This window comes from Paroedura picta, chromosome 11 (genome assembly GCF_049243985.1).
Source record: "Paroedura picta isolate Pp20150507F chromosome 11, Ppicta_v3.0, whole genome shotgun sequence".
Lineage (NCBI taxonomy): Eukaryota > Metazoa > Chordata > Lepidosauria > Squamata > Gekkonidae > Paroedura > Paroedura picta.
In genome coordinates, this window is record NC_135379.1 from 45,426,904 (window position 1) to 45,450,940 (window position 24,037).

The 24,037-nt window shown below is 43.4% G+C and overlaps 2 protein-coding genes across 7 annotated transcripts in view; one reads left to right on the forward strand and one right to left on the reverse strand.

Moving 5' to 3' along the window:
• Positions 1–7,750, forward strand: part of NT5C3A (5'-nucleotidase, cytosolic IIIA) — a 25,628-nt gene extending 17,878 nt beyond the window's left edge. For all 6 annotated transcript variants that reach the window (XM_077302590.1, XM_077302594.1, XM_077302595.1 and 3 more), the window contains 7 exons: positions 53–122; positions 764–810; positions 1,251–1,336; positions 3,166–3,255; positions 4,789–4,951; positions 5,257–5,457; positions 6,224–7,750. In XM_077302590.1, the coding sequence (XP_077158705.1) occupies positions 53–122; positions 764–810; positions 1,251–1,336; positions 3,166–3,255; positions 4,789–4,951; positions 5,257–5,457; positions 6,224–6,325 (759 nt within the window). In that variant the 3' untranslated portion in view covers positions 6,326–7,750. The remainder of the gene's footprint in view (positions 1–52; positions 123–763; positions 811–1,250; positions 1,337–3,165; positions 3,256–4,788; positions 4,952–5,256; positions 5,458–6,223) is intronic.
• FKBP9 (FKBP prolyl isomerase 9) lies at positions 7,701–23,936 on the reverse strand. Its single transcript, XM_077302589.1, has 10 exons — positions 23,542–23,936; positions 20,720–20,865; positions 19,239–19,428; positions 18,250–18,395; positions 16,840–17,029; positions 14,717–14,862; positions 11,222–11,408; positions 10,150–10,295; positions 9,306–9,469; positions 7,701–9,024 (listed from the first exon to the last, which is right to left on the reverse strand). Exons 1-10 carry the CDS (start codon positions 23,793–23,795, stop codon positions 8,845–8,847), a joined length of 1,749 nt encoding a protein of 582 aa, XP_077158704.1. The 5' UTR covers positions 23,796–23,936; the 3' UTR covers positions 7,701–8,844.
• Positions 23,937–24,037: the final 101 nt, after the last annotated feature.

The following is a 24,037-nucleotide window of genomic DNA, read 5'->3' on the forward strand; positions in this document are numbered from 1 at the left end:
TTAGTATTTAATTTTAACACTGAGCTTGTAACTTGTTTCTTTATTTTTACAGATAATTACAGACTTTGATATGACATTAAGTAGATTTTCGTTCAATGGCAAAAGGTGTCCAACATGTCATAGTAAGTATCGCTTGTAAAAATTTTTTTATCAATGTTGTCTTGTACATTGTTTGAGCATCAAACTAGATATTAGAGTTGCAATAAGACAGTATTTGAGATCTAGATTATTTCCCCTGGAGATACATACATACACTAGCACACAAACACACATACACACATACACAAATTGTTTGGGCTACTAACCTCAGAGGTTTTTTCCTTCCCTAGCAGTTCATTCCTTAGCTCATTTTTAACATTGCATTTTATTGAATGTAAAACATTGTACACCTAGTTCAGTACTACTCCCAGTTTATGCACATGATAACCTGAATAAATTCTATAGGAGTCTTAATGTGTGGAGGCCTTTCTTTCAGGCATTTTGTAAGCCTCTCAGATTTGCTGTCAGTTGTGTCTTGCCATTTCAGGATACAGTCTTTCTATCACCAGCTTCTGAACAAATTGAAACAACTGCATAGTAAAAAGCAAATAAGAATCTTGCATTGGCTTGAATCCTATGATGCTGTTCCTTTAGCAGGAGTGCTTTCCTCCAGCAGAGAGCCTTCTGCCCGACAAAGAGTGCCTCCACTAGAGGAACAGATCCACAGGATCCATCCCAGCTTTTGTTCTGTGTTCACTTTTTCCGATAACTTTGTATCTTTCAGATATCATTGACAACTGCAAACTCATCACAGATGAATGTCGTAAAAAGGTAATCATAAATCTGACAACCTGTTGAGGGGAATATGTATTTTTGTTCTTCCTAAAGGTAAAGGTATCCCCTGTGCAAGTACCAAGTCATGTCTGACCCTTGGGGTGACGCCCTCTAGCGTTTTCATGGCAGACTCAATACAGGGTGGCCTTGTCAGTGCCTTCCCCAGTCATTATCGTTTACCCCCCAGCAAGCTGGGTCCTCATTTTACCGACCTTGGAAGGATGGAATGCTGAGTCAACCTTAGCCGGCTGCTGGGATCGAACTCCCAACCTCATGGACAGACAGCTTCAGGCAGCATGTCGGCTGCCTTACCATCCTGTGCCACAAGAGGCTCTAAGTTCTTCCTACAGCTTTATGATTCTTTACTACCTCTTGTGGCTTCTGTTTAACTGTGCAAAAGATGTTATAAAGTAAACATGTTTTTTTTTTATTTCCAGTTGTTGAAACTGAAAGAAATATATTACGCCATTGAAATTGATCCAAACCTTACAATTGAAGAGAAGTATCCTTACATGGTTGAGTGGTGAGTTTATGAAAGGTTACCAAATGGCTTCCTATAAGGACTAATCTTACAGCTAATTTTGGCATCTAAATTAGTAGATATATTTGATTAATGAAGCATGTTTTTACTTTTCTGTGTTGCTGCATTCTGCTTTCAGAATGAATTCTGCAATTGCATATGACTAAAGTGGTTATTTAACCTCCTCTGATCAGTTAATAGAAATAATTTAGTGTGCACTGCAATGTGCAAAGGATTCATACCTGTTTGTTTGGAGCAACATCTCAAAGAATTGTTGCAGAGTTCTGGTCTTATGTACAGAATAGCTTCCAAGCTTCAGGAGCTTTCTTTGATACCCTGAAAACAGCGCTTAACTGTTTCTAGTGGGAGATTTGTGAAGCAGCTTTAAAAGTAGTTAGTTAAATAAGCAGTTGGCTACAATAGCGTTTAATGCTGTCTGTTTGATATACTATAGCAGGGTTAGTCAACGTGTGGTACTGCAGATGTCCATGGACATCTGGAGGACCACAGGTTGACTACCCCAGTACTATAGAGTTGGAAGATAGAACATTATAAGTGGGGATCTGCAAGAAATTGGTGAGAGCAGTTTCCCTATTTCCCTCACCTTTTTCTTTCCTTCTCTCCCTGCATGGCCTGGTGCAGTGTCTTTCACCCTCACAATAGCTGTTCTGTGGCAAGCCCAGTGAGGTTCTCTTCTCCTCCCACAAACACCATCACAGATCTCAGTAGCAAGCCTGGTGCAGTTGGGTGGGCCTACTGAGGTTTCCCCCCCCCAATCCCCCCCCCAATTTCTGTTTTTACTTTCAGGATTTTCTGCAAACATGGGAGGGTCTCCCCAGGATTACTGAAATACTTTGTTTCCATTCTATGTGGCCCTGATCTGTATATTTCAATATCTGCCAGTGGGACCACACTTTTGCTATGAAAACATACAAGCTTTTTGCTTTTCCCCTTTCCTGAAAGCCCTCAGTCTCTCCTTTTTTCCTGCTTTCTTCTCTCCTCCCCACAAAAAACAGACTACATTTATCTACCGTTCTGCACGGCTTTCCCTCCCGCCAGCAACCTGTTTAGGAAAACAACGGCCCAGTAATCTGGTGCTGGTCACTGGGTCAGGCACACTTTCATGGTAGGGGGGCCCTCAAGGCCTTGTGGAGACACACCTTATTTTCTACTTTATCCCTCTCCCCACACTATTCTCTTTTCCCAACAATTTCCACATCCTTTCCCCTTCTCAGCTATTCACCAGCCTACCTTTTATTGGCCTCCCATCTTCAACTATATTATTTACTTCCTTTATATTCCATCTTACTCCACAGTGGAGACCAAAGCGGCTTATATTATTCTCTTCCTTTTTATCCTCACAACACTATGAGGTAGGCTAGACTGAAATATGACTGGCCCAAAAGCAATCAATGTAGATAGCCATGTTGGTCTCAAGTAGGACAAAAAAATTTGAGTCCAAAGGTATCTTTAAGACCAACGAAGATTTTTCAAGGCATGAGCTTTCGTGTGCATGCACACTTCTTCAGACAATGGAACAGGGATCGTGTTATATATAACCTGTACTCTTATGATCCCGATTTCACTGTAAGAAATATACATAAGTAATATACATATGATATATGAGAACTGGTTCTGTCTGATATATTGAAATGCTTCTTGTGATTATTACGAATTCACCTCCCACCCGTAAAGCATTCATCACAGTTCTCCAAAAACCAGACACAAATCAGATATTTGTTTTAATGTTTTCTTATCTGTGTGACAATGAATTTTCAGCATACGTGCTTGGACATAAAATAGAAAACTTTTATTTTCATTTTTTATTTTAGGTACAGTAAATCACATGCTTTGCTTATAGAGCAAGCATTGCAAAAGGACAAGCTGGCAGAGATCGTGAGGGAGTCAGATGTAATGCTGAAGTAAGGAAGCTTCTTTCTAGTTGTTTCTTTGTGGCTTCATGAGTACTGTAGTACTTCAAGGGAAAAAGGTTTTCTGGCACTTTCAGGAATGAACAGCTGTGCTAAATATGTTTTCCGCTAAAGACTAGTTATGCTATTGATGTGGGAAAATATTGCTTCCATGGGGTTGGGCCTTGTGTTCATCCTGTGACTCCTATATTTCAAGAACTTACATGGGAGAGATGGATAACATAGTTATGTACCCTTTCTGCCAAATGAAACATTTAATGGATCATAGAGGTAACAAAAGATTTAAAAAAAAATTAAGGTGATGTTTTAATGTGAGAATTTCAAATAACTATAACTAAGAAGAAATTGATTTGGGAATGTTTATCCATATTGTGATTTACCTTTCCATAAAAATTCAGTCTCGATATTGTTATTACCCATTTAACTGCTGGTGCTGTTATGATAATTGAGTCGTGTGGTAGAATAGTCTTTCCATTATCATTGAGTCTTGTGGTAAAATAATCTTTCCCCATTTTTTCCAAAACCGGGGATAGAATGTTTTGCCACAATATTCAGTGATCATTAAATTTTCCCCAAAAACCCTGTACAGTACCTAGGGTTGAGTTCCAGTGATTTAAAGTTAAAGGAGCTTTTCATCTATATTGTAATCTCCAAAGCAGATTGCAGTTTGAAAAAATTACCCTGATGAAGAATTTAAGCAGCTTTCTAAGGTCCAAGTTACATCAATAAGATTTTTCCTTCCCAGCCTTATTCATCACTCGAAGATAATTAAAATTATTAACCAATTTAATTAAATCTTTAACCATAAAAGATAAATATTTTAAAGTTTTATTCCTATTTACGAAAAATATCTTTAGGACAGTTGGAGATATGTCTAAAACAGTATTTCCACAGAAATTTCTCCAGGCTACTAGTTTAATTACTAAGGATGTGTACTAAACAGCAGAATGCCAGATCATTTAGTTCAGGGTGCAGGGCCTCTTCTCTACCCAGAAAACTGCAGTTCTGACAGGCTGGCTTCCAGTACTTAACCAACATATTTACATGGATATTTCCCATTTTACTTGTCCCCAAGGTGCATATGGCAGAAACCCACCCAACAGAACACACACCTGGGCCCTGCAACAAGATTTACCTAGGTGGGGCCAGGGGCAGAAAGAGCAGTCAGGGTGGCCTCAGCAACAGGAAAGCTTTGGCAGTCCGCCACAGGGAGGCTTAGAAGGCAAGGAAGGGAGGCTGGGCCAAGGTGCAGTGACTATCTGAGGCCAAATGGTTTTAACTTATAGAGATAAGGCTATGGAGAACAGGAGCTGAATAATACTTCTTAAAAACACACATTCATGGGTATGGACTGCAGATTTTTGATCTTTTGAAATACTGAAGTCATGGACTAAAAAGCGCTAATTAAAGAGGCGTGTACTATCAACTTACATATTTGTAAATATCGGTGGGGTTAAATGTAGTATAGCATTAAAGAGCTGTAATGTGGTTTGGCTTACATTGTTTATTTATCCTGCTTCACAGAGAAGGGTATGAGAACTTCTTTGATAAGCTTCATGAGCACAATATTCCAGTGTTCGTATTTTCTGCTGGAATTGGCGACATCTTAGAAGAGGTCATCCATCAGGCCGGTGTCTACCATCCCAACATCAAAGTAGTTTCCAATTTCATGGATTTTGATGAGAATGTAAGTATAAAAGTGTCTGATGGCAAATGTTAGTTCATTGTACCACTCTATTATATAAATGGGTTATGTAGCAAAATATGGGGATGCCATCATAAAATAATTCAGTCTGTTAGATCAGGTTAGCTAAAAGAAAAGAAAGGTTCCCAGAAAAGTAATGAAAAGTTCTTTCTCATTTAAAAAAAAACATTTTTCTTTATGTGATAAACTGCATATGATTGAAGTATACTGTTAAGAGTGTCTTCTTTGAAGTGACATGCAAATATGCTTGTGCAACCTTGGAATTTACTTTTTGTCATATTTAATAGGGAGTACTGAAAGGATTTAAAGGAGAAGTGATCCATGTTTACAATAAACATGACGGTGCCTTGAAGAACACGGAGTACTTTAAACAGCTAAAAGAAAATAGCAACATCATACTGCTTGGAGACTCCCAGGGAGATTTAACTATGGCAGATGGAGTGGCTAATGTTGAGCATATTCTCAAGATTGGGTATCTTAATGATAAAGTAAGTTAGCATTTTATTGGCAAGCTTAACGTGTGCAATGTCATAAAGCACTGAACAGTACTTTAAATCCTTGTGTGTTAGGGCTTCATACATTTTATATTAATTTCTGATTCATCAACAAAAGCATAATCCCTGCCTTAGAGCTAGAAGTCTTGACTATGGTATATGTTAATCTCCTTGTATTAAGTCTGTCTCTGTAAAACCGTTTTATTTCCTTGATATATGCAGAAGTCCATAATTGCTATAGTCTTCTTGACTAAGATTTAATTGCCTATGTCTCCCAAAGCTGCTTACAAGAAAAAAAAAAGAAATTGCAGGATATGGTAAAATGCAGAGTTAGTAATGGAACCTCAACCAGCTGATAAAAGCAAGATTAACGAGAGTGTATTGCTAAACCAAAATCAAGTGTTTATATAAAGAACAAAATTAAACTGCATCTGAATATTTCCCTGATCATTTACAAGTAATTTATTAAAGTTTTAACTAACGGTAAATACCTTTTGCTGAAATATGCCAAGTAATCCAAAACCCAAAATGTCAGTGTATTGGAAGTTTTCTGGTTCTGTATATTATTATTATTATTATTATTAGATTTATAGCCCGCCACTCCCTTGCGGCTCGTGTAGTGTAGTTTCCATCTGCCTAGAAATTTGTGACTGGGCAAGAATTATATTAGCAGTAAAAAAAAGCTTCTGCCATTCTTTGTTATATCTTGCCAAATTATAGTTGTTGCTACATTATCTGGCTTTTCTTTTCTGAAAATTAGGTTGAAGAACTGTTAGAAAAATACATGGACTCCTATGATATTGTTTTGGTGAAGGATGACTCCTTGGACGTGGCCAACTCAATCCTGCAGAAGATTCTGTAACCTCTTTTCATCAGGATTTTATCCTTCCTCCCAAAGGAGGCAGATGGACATGCTTGTGTTACCGTAGAATATTAATGTTCATTCTGTTTCCATGCCAATGCCACTTTTTTGAAAAGTAACACACTGTATCTACCGACATCTAGAAGCTCCTCTGCTTCTGTTAAACACCCTTCATCTTTAATATGCACATTTTTATTTATTATATTATAAGATAGGATGTATGGATCAGTGCTAAAGGGCTCCTTTGGTTTTAACCTGTGCATAAATAAAGGGTCACTTTCAGAATGTGTGGAAATGCAATAGAAAAATATGCAAAAAATATGGCAAATAGCTAAATGTGCAGTGTTTGACTGCCTAGTTTACTGTTCTGTTCCTTAAAACTGAAAGTAGTTTAATAGTGCAGAGTCTTACACTTTCCTTAAGTTATTCCAGAGCATGGATAACAAAATCAGCTGTAATTCTTTCCTACTGGAAAGAGCAGTTTATGAAAATCGTCAAGCGAGATCACAACATAGTGTTGAGAGAGCAGAGAGATGAATCGCTCCTTTCCACAGCTGCAGAGGAAAGAGCAGGGCTGTTACATTAGCGTACAATGTCTATAGGAACACGCCTCTGCCTCCATACAGGCTTGCCAGTCCTCAGGTCGTGCATATCTGACTAATGGTATAATTGCCACTTGAAAATCAATTATGAGAGACAAGCCATTTTATAGGAACTGGTTCCCCATGAGATTGTAATGATTTTTCTGGAGGCAGCTCAAACCCTGAAAGACCTCAGGGTTCTCACAGCAATGCTGTGGTTATACATATGAACTGGCCTTGTCGTTTTTCAGCCTTAGGAAGTTTTTCTAATCCACTATCTCCCCCACAAACTGTTTTGCCCATTAAAAAAAAATGGCTGTAACAGCTGGGAGATTGTAATGCTCATGCTGTGAAATCCATACTGAGTCTCAGTAAACAAAAGTGGACTATAAGCAATATAAATTACCTTTCACCTGTAAAGGTGGGGGGATCCCAAAATAGCCATTAGTATTTCAAATACTGTTAATGATCACTTAACTGTATTCAGCCTGCAATGCATTAGGGAAGTTTAAATATTAATAAATGCATTTTTTAAATGAATTGCAATAAGCCTTGGTTTATTAAGGCTCACCAATTACATGAGGTAGACTTTTACTGTCATTCTGTAGATGGACTACCAAGTACATAACTGCTTGACTGCAGTCCCAGTCTTTTGCCCCAAGGTGCCTGTGGCCAAGATTTAAACCCAATTTCAATACTAACCATCAGCTGAGAGAGTTATTAAAAGCCAGGATTTCAAAATAATGCGAAGCCTTTCTCATCCCCACATGCCTGAAGAATTGTCATACATAATGTGTCTGTCAATATTTTATTTAATAAAAAATACCAACATGTATCAATCCCATTTGAGAAATCTTCATGGCATTTTTACTATTACAAAGTGTTGTTTTTTTTAAAAAATCTACAAAACTGTATGTACTGTGGGAAAAAATTAAGCACAGCTTGAGTTTAAAACTAGCACCATTCACATAACTGAAGGCCACATCCCAGTATGTTCAGTCCAACTATTTAGTGCTACTGAGACTTTCTGATCATTGCCTCCAACTTTAGGGAGTCACTTTCCCCCCTAATTTAGATTCTCATTTTAAATATTTAGTCACCTCTACAGCATGGCTTTAATGGGTATAGTTAAGAACTTGTGAATCTTCCTAAAGGGTCCTTTATAATAATAATATGAGGATTATTGCTTATCCAAGTAGTAGACTGAAATAGCTGCATGATATACAACCAACAAGTCTCCCACTCCTGCAATTAAAAAAAAACAACCGGAAACAGCTTTCTGTTTCCAATACTTTTCAAATTTTACCTTTTGTGTAATACCCAGGTAAGACCTGGGATAGGAAAAATTTAGGAGTTGTGTGACAATTTTTGTCCGCATAATTTAGTGTGACAATGGGTTTTCCAAAGCTACAATTAAAACCACTAGGAAAACTCAGGGCTGTGTTTTATCACCATAGCCCAGATATATGAGCTTAGTGGTGGCAGTCAGTGTTGACCAGGAGCTGACAGACTCACTTCTTTAAAGTATACCGTCTATGCTGAGTAACAGTGGAGAACTGTGTGCTCTTAGTATGAAAATTCAAAGGAGTCCTGAATGGAAATGCACGCACTTTTTGTATCACAAATCCATCATCAAGGTCTATATTGTATCTCTTGAGACAGAGCTGCAAATATTAGGCACATCAGTACAGTGAAATGTGCGTCTTTTTGAAAAAGCTGATGAAACCAACCAATTTGAGAACTTTTCATGTGTTATACAATAAATGTCATAAGAAAAAAAGGCTTCCATTGTATAGCCTTGCTTAACCTGCATCACGAATATAGAAACATGAGCATTTGTTCCCACTATCCTCAGTTTAAGTGTGCATGCCTTTCAACCCGTTTCTGTGGTACATGCACTCTAACAGCAGTTCAGCTCACAAAAAACAAGCATTCTAACTACAGTTCATCATGTCCTTTTGACTCTTGGTCTTTCAGTTTGAATTCTTCGGCTGTAATCTTACCATCTCCATTCCGGTCCTGATTGCTGAACATATTTTTCACAATGGTTTCAGAATCAAAGCCAGGAGCCAGCTTTCCTTTGCCCGAATTAACTTGTTCAAGGATATAGTCGGAGAACTGGGAATTTTAAAAGAATAATACTATAGATTAGAGTCAAATTAATATGGGTTTGAAACCATTTGACTCTAGATAAACCGAAACAGATTATACTATGTAAATTTAGGATTTCACAGTGCGTCCCAGACAGTGCTGGTAAGGCCCAGCATCCATCAAGATACGCATCTCTGTGTAGTACCTGGAAGCACACAAAGAATCGCAAAATTATACGCCCTGTAAACAAACTGGAATCTGCAAACAAGGGAATCTCTACAAACCAGCTTTACCAGCCAAAACTTTACCTCTCCTAGGAGAACTTCTCCATTGTTATCCTTGTCAATTTCTTCAAAGAGGTTAGGAGAGACTTCACCATGCCATACGAACATGTAGCCTTCTGGCAAGCCAGACACTAACTCCAGCAATTCGATGTCAAAAACCAGTACAGCACTGCCAGGCACTTCTCCTTCTGGTGCAGCAAATAAAACACAATAGTTAGCCTTTGAAATGCAGCACAGTTCCAGCTAATGTGAAGTACAGAAGGAAAAAATAATTTCACCCACCTCCAGCATAAGCAAATTCTGCAAGAAATTTTGATTATTTTCATCCACAGAGATCCATGAAAAATGAAATTTATTGGGTCCAAAAGATGTTTGATATCATTTTGTCCTCTACTCTGCTATTTGTAGATAGAACAAAGGTAAGTTTGCTAATTCATGTATCTCCCTGTTCATGTCAAATGCACTATTGCTTTATTAATGTCAAGCGTGCTCAGCGTTCAGAAAGAAACTGCTTTCATTTCTTCTCATCTGATCAAATTACTTTCAGGCTAAAATTAATTTAAACTGCTTTTAAGCCCATACTACAATCTAAGACTCGCTAGTTCAGATTGGAATGATGGTACAGCCCTGAGTTTCCTTCTACGCTATCTACATTATTCAGCTTTCTCTGTGTTGTGAGGAGAAGAACTAAGAGGTTATCTTGTCTGAGCTGTCTGCAGATCAATTAATATTTAAAGAAATTAAGACTGCTCAAGTGACTCATGGCACAGTATACAGAAAGGTTAAATGTAAACAGATCGATTATCAACTGGCATTAATATCCCAGCTTTGGTAGGCTGATTGTACGTGTGTGATTTCAGATACCTACCAACTCCAGTCTCTCCATAACCAAAATGGGGTGGGATGATAACAGTCCGTTTCTCTCCCACACACATATCTCTGAGGCCCATATCCATTCCTAATACAACTTGTCCAGATCCTAGAACTATATTATAGGTTTTGCCAAGGCTAAACCTGAAAAAAGAAAGCAGTGAGTCACAATCAACAACATACTGTATTAAAATAACCATTATAGATTACTGTAGGCTATCAAGCAAAGAACTATGGCTTTTCTGCTTAAGGCTTTGATGTGCTAATGGTAACAACATCCTGCCTCCTTGTGTACCTGAGAGCCAGTTTGGTGTAGTGGTTAGGAGTGCAGACTTCTAATCTGGCATGCCAGGTTCGATTCTGCGCTCCCCCACATGCAGCCAGCTGGGTGACCTTGGGCTCGCCGCGGCACTAATAAAACTGTTCTGAACGGGCAGTGATATCAGCTCTCTCTCAGCCTCATCCACCCCACAGGGTGTCTGTTGTGGGGAGAGGAATGGGAAGGCGACTGTAAGCAGCTTTGAGCCTCCTTCGGGTACGGAAAAGCAGCATATAAGGACCAACTCTTCTTCTTCTTCTTTATGGTACTTACTCCTGCACGCACACATTCCTTATTTATGGAATTATCCTCTTCTAATATACATGCTGCATGTTGAGACCATACAAATATAAGTGCCATAAAGTTGCAGCCAACTTAACGTGATCCTACAGAGTTTTGTCACTGCCTACCTCAGTATAGCAACCATGGACTTCCCCGGTGATCTCCCATCCAGCGAAAAGCCATGGACAAGCCTCCTTAGTTTCTGAGCTCAGGATAGTTTGGGCTATTCAGGCTGCTACCCTTACTATGTAGCTGACCCCATAATTCACAAACTCTAAATCTGAATTATCTTTCCCTTTTATAATCTTTCTGTTTCTCTCACCTATTTTAACTAAAATCATCACTGTGAAATATTCAGGTTGGTCCACATGCATAAAGACCTACATGGCACGTTTCCCAGGCTGTAGCTCAATTTCACGTCTGATGCGTTAAACCCCATGCTTCCATGAATGCCAAGCGATATACTTACGTCGAGTCTAACATAGTGCCATCTAGAAGTGAGGCATTGTAGTGGTACTTCAAGTAATCGCCTTTTTTGCTCAGTACTGAGCAGTTGCTTGGTTTGTAATGGGTAGTAATGGCAACCGAGTCTGAAGGGTTGTGGAAATCGATCACATGAATGTCAAAGACCAACACGGCCGACCCTGGGATTTTCTCTGTAATAATAAACAATCATATGAGAAAGAGAACTCCAACCCCCCTACTCATACTAATTAAACACTCACAGGAGAGGACAAGCCCTCTATTCACAATGTGTATTATCCAAATAATTGGGATTTGCCTAGGAGAATTTCAAAATTCCCCAATGAATTATTTGGAATGGGCTCAATATATTGGGGACATTTAATCTTTTTCATTTACACAAATCTCATGCACATCAAGGTGATCTTGAACATGAAAGGTTTATTTAAAACAACCTTTACACATTAGGGAGAAATGTAAAAGTTACCCAGCCTGCTATGGTGCCCTAGAAATGTATTTTCTCCATATAGTAGGAGAGAACATACTTCCAGTGAGCAACACCAACAAATCAATGTGTATAAAAGTGTCTAGTTGTCTAGGGGTGGGGTTGTGCTAAATCTCTTTGAAGCTCTTTCAGTCTCTGATCTTGCATTGGGACTAACAATTATATAATATGATCCTGCCTCCAGAGCCGGTGGTTAAGAGGGAGAGGGCGTGTTCCATGGGGAACTTCACATTTTAATACCTGCGTTGATACAGAGCTTTGTCCCTTAAATATTCCTCTAAGCACTGGACTGCAAAGGGATCAATGTCAGTGTCAAACTTGTTGGCAAAAAAGTGGTGTTTCCACAACATCCAGTTCAAGACTCCAACTCCAAAGACACACACAGAACAGATAATGGGGCACCCTCGGATATGTCCCCCTCAAAGCAATGCCATTTGACAAATCTGGCAAGGGCATTCATATCAGAGACATCATATTTATCACTAGCAGAAACATCTCCTGGGACTTCAGGGATTTGCTGAATAGTAACCCACAAGTACTCATCAGGACTGTAAGTGCCTTTGATATCTTCTAATCTGGTGAGTTGGATGTGATACCCCACTCTTCCTCTACATGCAACCAGCTGGGTGACCTTGGGTTCGCCACAGCACTGATAAAGCTGTTCTGACCAGCAGTAATATCAGGGCTCTCTCAGCCTCACCTCCCTCACAGGGTGTTTGTTGTGGGGAGAGGAAAGGGAAGGAGATTTTAAGCTGCTTTGAAACTCCTTCTGAGAGAAAAGTGGCATATAAGAACCAACTCTTCTTCAGTAATATCAGAGCTCTCTCAGCCTCACCTCCCTGACAGGGTGTCTGCTGTGGGGAGAGGAAAGGGAAGGTGAATGTAAGCCGCTTTGAGACTCCTGGTAGAGAAAAATGGCATATAAGAACCAACTCTTCTTCTGACTGAGCAGTAATATTCGGGCTCTCTCAGCCTTACCTGCCTCACAGGGTGTCTGCTGTGGGGAGAGGAAGGGAAGGTGATTGGAAGCCGCTTTAAGACTCCTTTGGACAGTGAAAAGCAAGGTATAAAAACCAACTCTTCTTCTAACTCAACTACAGGAAATACTGATGCTTGTGAGGGAACCTCTCTCTACTGTTTTTTTTAAAATAACTATGTGCATAAAGAATTTCAACCAAACTTTACATACATAGATATGTCTATAAAATACACGGTATTTGTAATGCTAATAAGGAAGAACGCAACTTCTTTTAGTGCTCCAAAAGGTTATGTTGAGAATTAAGGGATTTTCATGTGCAAAACCATGTGGGCTGGGGAGGGGAGCTTGGTCATATTAAGTTAAAAATGTGGCTGGATCCAACCCAGTATATAGCACATAACAAGTAAGAGAATGCCAAGCTAAGTGAATAGTTACATTATCAGGGAGCCGTATAAATAATTTGCTAAGGCTAAGGGGGATGGGCTGAGTCCAGGATAGGAAACAGGGGCTATTGGCCCCAGACTGACAATCGGAGGGGCTTCGCACCTTCCTATTGGGCCTTCACCAGGACAGACCAGAGTTCCATCCAGTCAGCCCAGCCAGGGGCAATCTGGAGACATTGCTGCCAGTCTACTCCTGATCACCACAGGGAGAGGAGGTCAGTAGGGCTGCCAAGGGGGATGAGAACAGAGGCTTGGACAGGATGTGCCAGCCCTTTTCGCCCCAAGGCTGTCCTAACTGTCATGTCCAACTGTACATTGCCTCAGAACCCTGACAGAGCTGGCCGGAGGCTGTTAAGTGCGCTCCCTCCCCCTTCCTTCAGGCCTGCTGCAAAGGAGCCTAGAACAGCCCCTGACTGAGGTGTTTCCGAGAGCAACGCAGGGGAGCCTCAGGGCATGGGGGTGGGCATTTCTTTTGAGAGGGGGGTATTTCTCCTTCTGCCAAACAGCTGACAGGGAGGCCACAGAAAGCCTCTTCTCACTTAAAATACTGCTCTGGTCAGGGGTTAGATACAGCCAAGCCATGTGTCTTTCTTCTTTGCAACTCTCTGCAGATTTGAAGCCACTGCACAGAGTTATTTTGCAGACAAATGCTGTTGCGGAGGTTCTTTTGTCTCCTGTTTCATCTGCACAACAACCCTGTGCAGTAAGCTTCAATTCAACAACAACCTGTGTGGGAGGCCTTAAATGTTTCTTCTCTACCACAACCCTGTCCAAAGTAACCCTTTCTGCCTGGGGGGCTGATCTTTATACTATGCAGATGAGCTGTAATTCCAGGAGCTCTCCAGGCCCCACCTGGAGGTTGGCTACCTCTGGGTTGGAAATATTCCTGGAGTTTTGGAGGTGGGACTTCAAAATGGTACAATGCCTCAGTCCAGCCTTCGAGGAGGCCGCGGGTGCGCTTTTGGGCTCGGGGGAAAGGCCGCACTATTGCCAGGGGGGGGAAGCCTTCCCCCCCGGCCCCAAAAGCACACCTAGCGCCCATTGTATTTACAAGTACAACGGGCTTGGTCCCTAGTTAAATATATTCTAACACCTTCCCTGTTAGCATGCTTGATGTATTACACCGATTCCAAAATTTGATAACAGATTATTACAAGTCTGTCCTGATCACAGATCTCATCCACAAACCCTACTTATCCACTGTATTTTTTTCTACAGTCATTTTCATTCCAGTTTCATTCTGACCACAATAATCTGCATCAAAATTAATGAATATCTCAGCGAGAAATCTATCTCCATGTTTTAATCTCTCCTTCCTTCAGAGACTAGTGCATACAGTTCTTCCTCCACCCCCCATTTTGTCTTCTCAACAACCTGTGAGGCAGGTTACGCTGAAAGGAGGAGAATGAATGTGTTCATAAGACAGGCTGAAGGTCGCTCAGCTAGCTTCAAAGCTGAGTAGGGATCTGAGTCCCAAGTTTTCCAGGCCCTAGTCCTACACTAACGATGACGGCGCATTCTCTGGCTTCACGCTGGATTGAAATATAAACCTGCTGAATTCAAAGTCGCACTCACCTGTTCCCTCTTCTCCATATCCCAGGTGAGGTGGGATTGTTATTCTCCGCTTCTCTCCAATGCATACGCCGCGCAAGCCTTCATCCATCCCGGCAATGACATAACCTTTCCCAATGTAGGTGTCGTAGGTGTGATTCCGTGAGTAACTACAGGAAAAGACTTTGCTTTAACTTTAATCACTGCTGACGTGAAAGCTTCTGTAACTGTTAAGACTGCTAATGCAGGTTACTTGCAGCTACTTGCCGCAATGGTTCAAGCTACTATTTCTGTCTCTCTAGCCTCCTCCATTGCAGGAGTAGTCAAACTGTGGCTCTCCAGATGTCCATGGACTACAATTCCCATGAGCCCCTGCCAGCTAATGCTGGCAGGGGCTCATGGGAATTGTAGTCCACGGACATCTGGAGGGCTGCAGCTTAACTACCCCTGCTCCGTCGCAAAAGAAGCACCAGTCCTCAGGAATTGCCTGCACTGGGTGGGGGGGAATGGGGGGGGAGGGGTGTGTTGCGTGAAGCATGGCCAAGGGCTTCAAATACAGCCTCCAGCAGCCAAATCTAATGTTCTACACATTGCACAAATCAAACCCAGGATTTTTTCCACTTAAAGAAAAAGTCAGATATGTATTCAAAGTGACAATTAGTTTAATACTTCAGGGGGCGGGTGGCAAATTGCAGCTTATGGCAACCCCAAAGAAGCATGTAGGTTCTCAACGAGGGCCAGAGCTTTTTCTGTCCTGGCCCCCACCTGGTGGAAGGAGCTCCCTGAAGAGACCAGAGCCCTGTCCAAACTCCCAAAATTCTGCAGGGCCTGCAAAAGGGAGCTCCTCCACCAGGCATTTGCCTGAGACTGACCACAGGCAGCCCTGCTGAGCTTCTGAGATCTAATGAGATTAGGCCTAGCCTGGGCTTTGCAGGACAGGGGCTTCATTTTTTGCCCAGAGTTTAAGCAGGCGGGGCAGGAAAGGCTTGGGGACAGCTGTGAGGAAGGGACTGGAAGGGCAAAAATTGCATGCAGCCAACTAGGTTTGCAAGGCCACTACTTATGTTCCACAGCCCTCCTGTTACACAAGGTGACACCACTCCTTCTGATGGATATAATCCTTTCTATTTGTTTTGTTTATTTAATTTGTTGGTTGGCTCATGGTGGTTCACAAGAAAACCTCCATAAAATAACAATAAAATAGAGTTATAAAAGCCCCTGGCAGTATGATCCCTCTTCGTCCCTCCCACCAGTCTGGTGCAGGCCGAAAACGCCCACTGCCTACACTCCCAGCCAGATTTGGGGGGGGGAGGGGAGGGAGAGAGGATAGCCACTCCCCCACCAGTCAAGAGTTTTAATGCCTGGGTGGGCAAAACTAAGTAAATACATGAACCAATGAAAAATGCTAGAGGCCTGGTCTGCACATGCTGCAGAACAAGGTAGCTGAATGGACAGTGCTACTTTACAATTCAGGGCAGTGGCAAAGCTCCAGGGCATGTCAGAAAACCTCTCCTGCTTGCAGCATAGGCCTAGAGTTCAGAGGAATGGCATTTTTTAAAATGAGTTCACGAGACTTTAATGGGCAGGTATACTTCGTGTTTACCTGCTCATTCAGATAATGCAGCCTGTTGCATCAACCGACATAAGTCATTGAAAAGGCATCTATGAGTCCATCAGGATCCCAAACAGCACTGGCAAGCAAAACACATAAAAGTTTGGACAGGAAAGCCAGTTTGTACTTGAAGAGGTTTGACATCCTGCGAGAACAGGTGGTGCGGAATTATTTTTTCCAGTGTCCAAGCTATTTTCTGTTCAGCTTTTTGCTCCTATACCTCTCACTAACTCAGCAATTGGAAAGTGCCACATTTTGCATATTACATCATAATAATTATTCAAGAAAGGAGAAGGGTATCAAGCACTTGTGCATATTTGTACCACTCTGATTATGCACTTTCTGCTTTCTATAACTCACGTTCCACACTTTTTAAAAATCTCTGATTACAAATAGAGGGAAAAGGAGGAGAGAATTCTTTTCAAGGATAACCAAGTGAAATCACTGCACCAATTTTGGAAAGTGCTCTGTCTGAGTATCATGCTGAGTGCATATGAAAAGACAGAAAGGAAGAACTTTGTTCTCAGGAACTCACCTGGAATCAAAGAGTGTGCCATCCAGAAGTGTCCCATTATAATGATATCTGAGGAAGTCACCCACTTGGCTTTTCCGCTTGCAGGATTCAGGCACGTACTGTTTCTCAACAGTGATGCTGTCTTTGGGGTTGTGAAGGTCGAGGAGAGCCACGTCGAAGACCAGAGAAGCCTGACCAGGAATTTCTTTACCTAGAAGTGAAGCAGACAGTGAGCAATTAGGTCAATGCAACAAGAGCTCAGGACCCACACATCTCTTCCATACTAATAGTCAATATTGACTTTTTGCCAATTCTTAAGCAGAAGGAAGAGGAATGGAGTGACTTTTAATTATGCTTATAGCCCAATCCTATGCATGTTCTCTCAGAAGTACCCCTGCGTTCAGTCAATCTTATTGCAAAAAGGCATCCAGAGTATTGCAAAGAAGAAGAGTTGGTACTTATATGCTGCTTTTCTCTACCAGGAGTCTCAAAGCAGTTTACAATTGCCTTCCCTTTCCTCTCCCCACAACAGATACCTTGTGGGGTAGATGAGGCTGAGAGAGCCCTGATATTACTGCTCAGTCAGAACAGCTCTAATGGGGCTGTGACAAGCCCAAGGTCACCCAGGTGGCTGCATGTGGAGGAGCAGGGAAGAAAACCCAGCTTGCCAGATTAGAAGCCACTGCTCTTAACCACTACACCAAGCTGGTTCTTTGTTCTACTCTACAACATTTGACATGGCACATGGGCACTTAGCAGTGTAATTTTAAAAATTCCAAGCAGAGCTCGGTGCCATGTAAGGTGGTGATTCGGGAATATTACATAATCTACCAAGGGAAGAAATATTACCAAAACTCCAAGGGACCAAATCTATGGATCACTAAGCAGGGGGTGAGGGCCTCCACATTCCATCTGCTGTCTTTGTTCCTGCTTTCCTACTGTTTCTAAGTCTAGGGACTTCCTTAATTAATTATTTTTGGACATGGGACCCATGCTCTTAACATCCCTGAATACACACAACCTCTCCTTGAAATCTGGTTGTAACATTGGCCATTAACTTATCATCACTTTAATATAAAACTCCAATTATCAAGGGACAGTAAAAAAAATACTCTCCCCCTAGTTGTACGCAGATTCAGATATAACATCACAGCTTGTTTCCAGTCCAAAGCATTTCCTTCTCAGTGGTTACTGGAGAAAGCAACATGGTTATGTTGTCAGACAAACAAATGGATGTATAAGAGATAATAAATAAAACTTTCTCCATTTGCAATCGGGATTTCAAGACAAAAGTTCCTTTGCAAAATAGTACATTGACTATCGTTTGCTTCCTATACAAAACACATTGTGACATTATCTAATACAACAGTGCCTTCTAGTGGTTAACATGTTGAAGAGCTGCTGATAGGGATACACAGAGCTGGCACGTACCGTCACCATCTTCTCCATAGGCCAGGAATGGCGGCACTGTGATAATGCGCTTTTCACCTATACACATTCCGAGGAGCCCCTTGTCCATGCCTGGGATAAGCCAGCCAATCCCCACGTAGGTATCATACGTCCGCATCCTATTGTGACTGATGGTGCAAATAAACACAAATTACTTAAGAGTCAGTTCCTTTGTTCAATTGGCGGAAGAGAGGGAAACACTGAAACCCTTAGACAGAATCTACAATACTGATTTTATTTCTTCCAAACAACATTATGTAGATAAAAACCCACAAACAATTTAACAAAAGCTACACAAAGGCAGCGGTACTTCAGTTTGATTTCACATTTTATTTGAATAGCAGATGTTCCCACGGCTTGAATGGGATGGAGCTGGTTGACGTGGGGACCAAACTATTCACCCATCTAATCCACGTATCTCCTGCGACTGGCAGTTCCCCTTGACGTCCCATGCATGGTCTTAAAACTACTGCCATCAAACTACTTTCAAACATATTTTTAATTTTTTTTTAAATACCCAAATTTTGTATGTGTGAGTGCATGGATGCATATATCTGCTGAGTCTGCTGAGATAAGGTGGAAGAAAAATTTGGTGTAGTGGTTAGGAGTGCAGAGTTCTAATCTGGCGAGTCAGGTTTGAATCTGCGCTCCCCTACATGCAGCCAGCTGGGTGACCTTGGGCTCATCACGGCACTGATAAAACTGTTCAGACCAAGCAGTAATATCAGGGCTCTCTCAGCCTCACCCACCTCACAGGGTGTCTGTTATGGGGAGAGGAAAGGGAAGGGGATTGTAAGCCGCTCTGAGACTCCTTTGGGTAGAGAAAAGCAGCATATAAGAACCAACTCTTCTTTCTTAATAATAAAATATATAATAAATATATCTCTGTGTGCGTGTGTGTTTATATAGTGTCAAACATATATATTACACAGACATGTAACTGATGAAAAAAGAAAACATTTGAACCATACCTTGAGTCAAACAGTGTCCCGTCCAGAAATGTCCCATTGTAATGGTACCGTACAAAATCAGACACCTGAATTGTCCTGGTGCAGTTTTTTGGCTTATAATAAGTTTCAATCTGAATTTGATCCTCAGTATTCCAAAGGTCGATCAGAAGCACATCGAAATGAAGCACAGAGTTTGGAGGAATTACACCAGCTGTGGAGAGATAAAGATTCAACCAGAAAAGAATTCAGTATCTTCAGAGAGCATTGTGTGCATAAAGTCAAAGCTAACTTACACTGAACCCAGCAGGGGCTTTCACGAAACGTGAAAAAGGAGAAGTGGTTTGCCAGGGACTTCCTCTGTAGAGTCTTCCGTGGTGGTCTCCCATCCAATTACCGACCCTGCTCAGCTTCCAAGATCTCATGAGATCAGGCTGCACCATACCATTTTACATCCCCTCACAGAGCATTAATTTAACTAATTTGTGACCTTGTCGGGAGGAAGATGGGCAGTAACTCCAGAAAGGAAATTTTTGGTGGTGGCATCGAAATCATAGAATTCCCCCCCCCCCACGGAAACCTCTATCCCCCTCGATCACTGTTTTCTGCTAGCAGGTGAAGATTCTTTTGCTTTGTCCGGCATTCATTCACTTGACCCTTCCCGTTTTTGTTTTTACTGCTGCTTTCATGTACACGTACTCCTTTTAAAGTTGATTCTAATATCATTATGAGGGCACTAATTGGGCAGAAAAATGGGTTACGTGTTTTAAATAGCTTTTTAAACTGTTTGTGCATTGAATACATGCATTAAGGTGGGGGTCGTCAACCTCCCGGTCCACAGCCCGATAGCGGTCTGCAAAAGCCTTGGTACCGGGCCACCAGCCGTGCCTGCCTCTCCCTCCCCCCCGCAGCGAGAAGCTTGCCAGGCCACGAGCAGTGGGGAAGAGGCAGGCGTGGCCGCCGGCATGCCAGCGGACACAAATAGGCATGTGCAGAGCTGCCACACATGCGCGTTTGTGCCTGCTGGTGGGGCGCAAACGCACATGCCCTGGCGGCTCCGCACATGCGCGTTTGCGCAGAGCCATCGCGCATATGTGGCGCCCTGCCGGCCGTGCAAACGTGCATGTGCGGCAGCTCTGCGCATGCGTGTTTGCGTCCACTGGCACGTACCCTGGAGGCGGTCCTCAACTGCAAAAAGGTTGGGGACCATTGCATTAAGGGACATTGTCCTTGTTTATATTTTTCAATTCAATGTATTTGTTGTAGTCTTAGAGCAGCATAAACCTGGACCAGACCAATGTCATCATTTCCACAGTAGACACCAGTACAGTAGCATCTTAGGGACCAACAAGATTTTCAGGGAGAGTCAAAGCATGCAGTCTGAAATGTTTTTTGGTCCTTTAGGCACTACTGGGCTCAAATCCAGCTGTCCTCCTGCAGGCAAGCATGGCCACCCTCTGAAATGGTCTTCCCCATTTCCTTCACACACCCTGCAGAATACTTACAAACGCCTTCGCTCCCATAGCCGAGGTGGGGTGGGATTTTCACAAATCGTCTCTCGTTGACGCACATGCCAAGCAGAGCCTTGTCCATCCCTGCAATGAGCTGCCCCTTCCCCACAAACACATTGAACGTGGAGCCCCTGTCATAGCTAAAAGGAAGGGAGGGGGAGGGAAACAGGTGAGTTTTCTGGTCACTTGTCATTCATTTGATCTTTACTTCAAGTATTTCACTGAAAAATCTAGTCTCATCCCACCAGCACTCTTATGGCTAGCTGCTGCTGAATTCATCCGACCCTTTGTAAAGCCACCTAAGCTCGTGGCCATCACACCCTTTGAAATGACCACACTTGAAACAACTGCGTCCAATTCTGCTCTTTGTCTGGTGGGAATGTTTTATGGTTCCACAACAGTGTAGCTTTCCCCCCATTTGCTTTACCGTGCTAAAATTTTAGTTTGCGTCTGTGCTTCTGTTGTTGCTTTTTAATGAACCTTGGCTCGTTCGGGAACTTTTTCAAACAACCATAAGCAACCATTCAAGCAAACTGATTTTTATGTCATTCATGGTGACGGGGGAAGGAGCTACTCATCTAGTGTCATGAGGTGCAAATCTAATTCTCTGGAAGGTGCGCATCGGGGCTTCTGGAATTTTGCCTGAGGGCACTGCAGACATAGTCAAAATACTTGAATGATGGCTTGGAACTCTGCATTATCTCCACCCATTTCATCTCACCGGCTTATAAACCGACATCTTCCCTCCCCTAACTGGTTCAGACCCTAGTATTCAGCTCTTCAGTAATAACATGAGATGTCTGCTAGTCTAATTCATGGCAATGCCTACAGTCCACCCACATTCCAACATGAGTGCAAATCCACCTTCAGTCCAGGCCTTCAACATAATTATGAAGATACTAGCTGCAAAGCCCGTTCATAAAAACTGACCTTGAAATGCGCCCCCCCCCCAGCCCTCTGGGGGTTGTGTGGCGGCCGCTTCCCTGGGGTCCACAAAGTGCGCTCATTGCCTCAGCAAGGTGGCAAGAGCGCTTAGCAGGGCCAAGGGAAGTGAACCTTACCCCCCCTGACAGTGCCGTGGCCGCCTCCCTGGGGCCCAAAAGGCCTTTGCGGGCCACAGGAAAGGGAATCTCCCCCCCCCCAGCAAGCGGGCAAGGAGGGAGGATGAGAGGTGGAGAGAGAGAGGCTGGCCGTACCCTGATTGGCCCTATTCCATCTCGGACAGGCAGGACTGTCCCCACCCCCAGGCCTGTTTCACAAATATATAAAGAGGAACAGTGGATAAGGATATTAATTGAAAAGAACCTCTCACTTTTCTCCTGTGTGATACCCTCAGAAACATCCTTTTTAAAAAATCTAGCCAAATAGAGAAAACTGAAAACTACAACCAACCATGGCAAGATACACTAATCTTGACATGCTTAGTTAAACGGGTGGTTCTTCCAACCCTCTCTGAAAAACATCCAAATCTTACAGCTCCAGCAAACCACAGCTTGAAGTGAGCTCCACTGACACACACAGCCCATTTAGAGAGAGCCACCAGGCTAAAATTAGTGAGACTTCTAAAGAGAGATTTACAGTCTCCTCTGCCCCTAGACTTACCTTTCTTTCTTTCCACTTCTATACCAGGGTTATTCTATCATGCCATATAGCAGTCGTGTTTTGGATCTGCAATAGCAAGCAACAGACTGGCTCGTTCTTCAGTCTGGAAGGGTGAAGATCACTAAAAGATTATCAGTGCTAGATCTTAATCAGTCCAATGGCACATCCAGGAGGTGTGCCCTGAAGTTCATGGCCAAGGACACAAAAGGCTTTCAAGTTAAAAATAATTGCCTTAAATATAGGCCGGCTCTTGGAAGCACGCTGGTAAAGCAGTCCAGCCCATATATTACGGGTTCCACGAAGACCAAGAAATCAACCCATCCCTGCATTATAGTCCTTTCTGCCTTTGAAGAACGGGGCACTCAAAACTGCACCCAAAATTGTAGGGGGCCAAAGACAACCTGTGCAAAAACACCTAAAAGTGCATCCCTTGCCAGGACATCAACGCAGCAGTCTTCTAGCACCCTGGTTCTCAACCTGGGGGCCAGGGGTTGGGGCAGGGCAAGCATCTTGGACAGGGGGACGCCATGTACACAAAAGTCTTGCCGGATAAATCGAGATAGAACGTTTGTCTGTCTGGAGCAGCAGAAAAGAGCAAGATCAGCATGGTGGGGTGTGAACTGAACTGAGAAACCCTGGGGGGGGGGAACAATTTATATAAATCATGAACAATGGATCTTCACGCCATTGGTCAGTTTCGGTTTAATTTCTGTGAAAGAACACTTGCATGGTTTTATGGTTGGGGGTCGCCACAACACAGGAACTGTGTTCAAGGGTCATGGCATTAGGAAGGTTGAGGACCACTGGTCTAGCATTACTATTGCAGGTCCATGGGGTGTGCACCACGGGTTTACTCCTCCCCACCACCACCACCACACAAAGCAACATTTTTCCCTAGGGCAGATCTTCTGGGGGAGGAGGGAGAGGAGGCGCCTGTGCACATCTGTGGGCCAAAAGGCATGCCAGGCCTCGCTCAAGGCCCAGAGAAACGCCTGCAGGGCGGCTTTGGTTGGAGCTGCCGGCTTTTGCACCGGCAATCTCTGCTTGGGCAGATGGCTCCCGAGGTCACGGTCTGCCCCCTCCATCCAAGAGCCCGTCCCTTCGGAGACCTTTCCGAGACATCAGCGAGGGCGGCTGCTCCCCCCGCCCCGCCTCGCCTCTTTCGTGTCTATTTCGGCCGCCGGGAGGCCATCGAGCCGGTCCTTGCCGCCTACCTGGAATCGAACTTGCGGCCGTCGGGGAAGGTGCCGTGGTAGTGGTAGCGCACGAAGTCGCCGGCGTGCACGAGGCGCGGGCAAGGCTCGGGCCGGCCGCCGCTCTGCACCAGCACGTCCTGGCCGTCCCACTCGGGCTCCGGCACCGGCGGCGCCTGGCACGCCACGCAGCTCACCAGCAAGGCGGCCAGCAGCGGCCAGCAGCAGCGCCGAGGCCTCCTTCTCCGGCCGGCCGCCATCCGCCGCCTCTCCATGGCCAAGGGGCGAGCTCCCGGCGGCCCCGAGCTGCAAACGTGGAGGAGAAGCGGGCAGGAGGGAGGCCGAGGAGGAGGAGGAGCCCCGCGCCGGCCAAGCGAGGGGGGCGCCGGGCAGGGGGAGGGAAGAGGAGGAGGGCGCGGCAGAAAGTGGCGTCGCCGCCGAAGACCGGCCTGGAAAGGCAATCAGGCGAGAGGGGAGGGGAGGGGAGCAGCAGCAGCCAAACTCGCGAATCCAACCC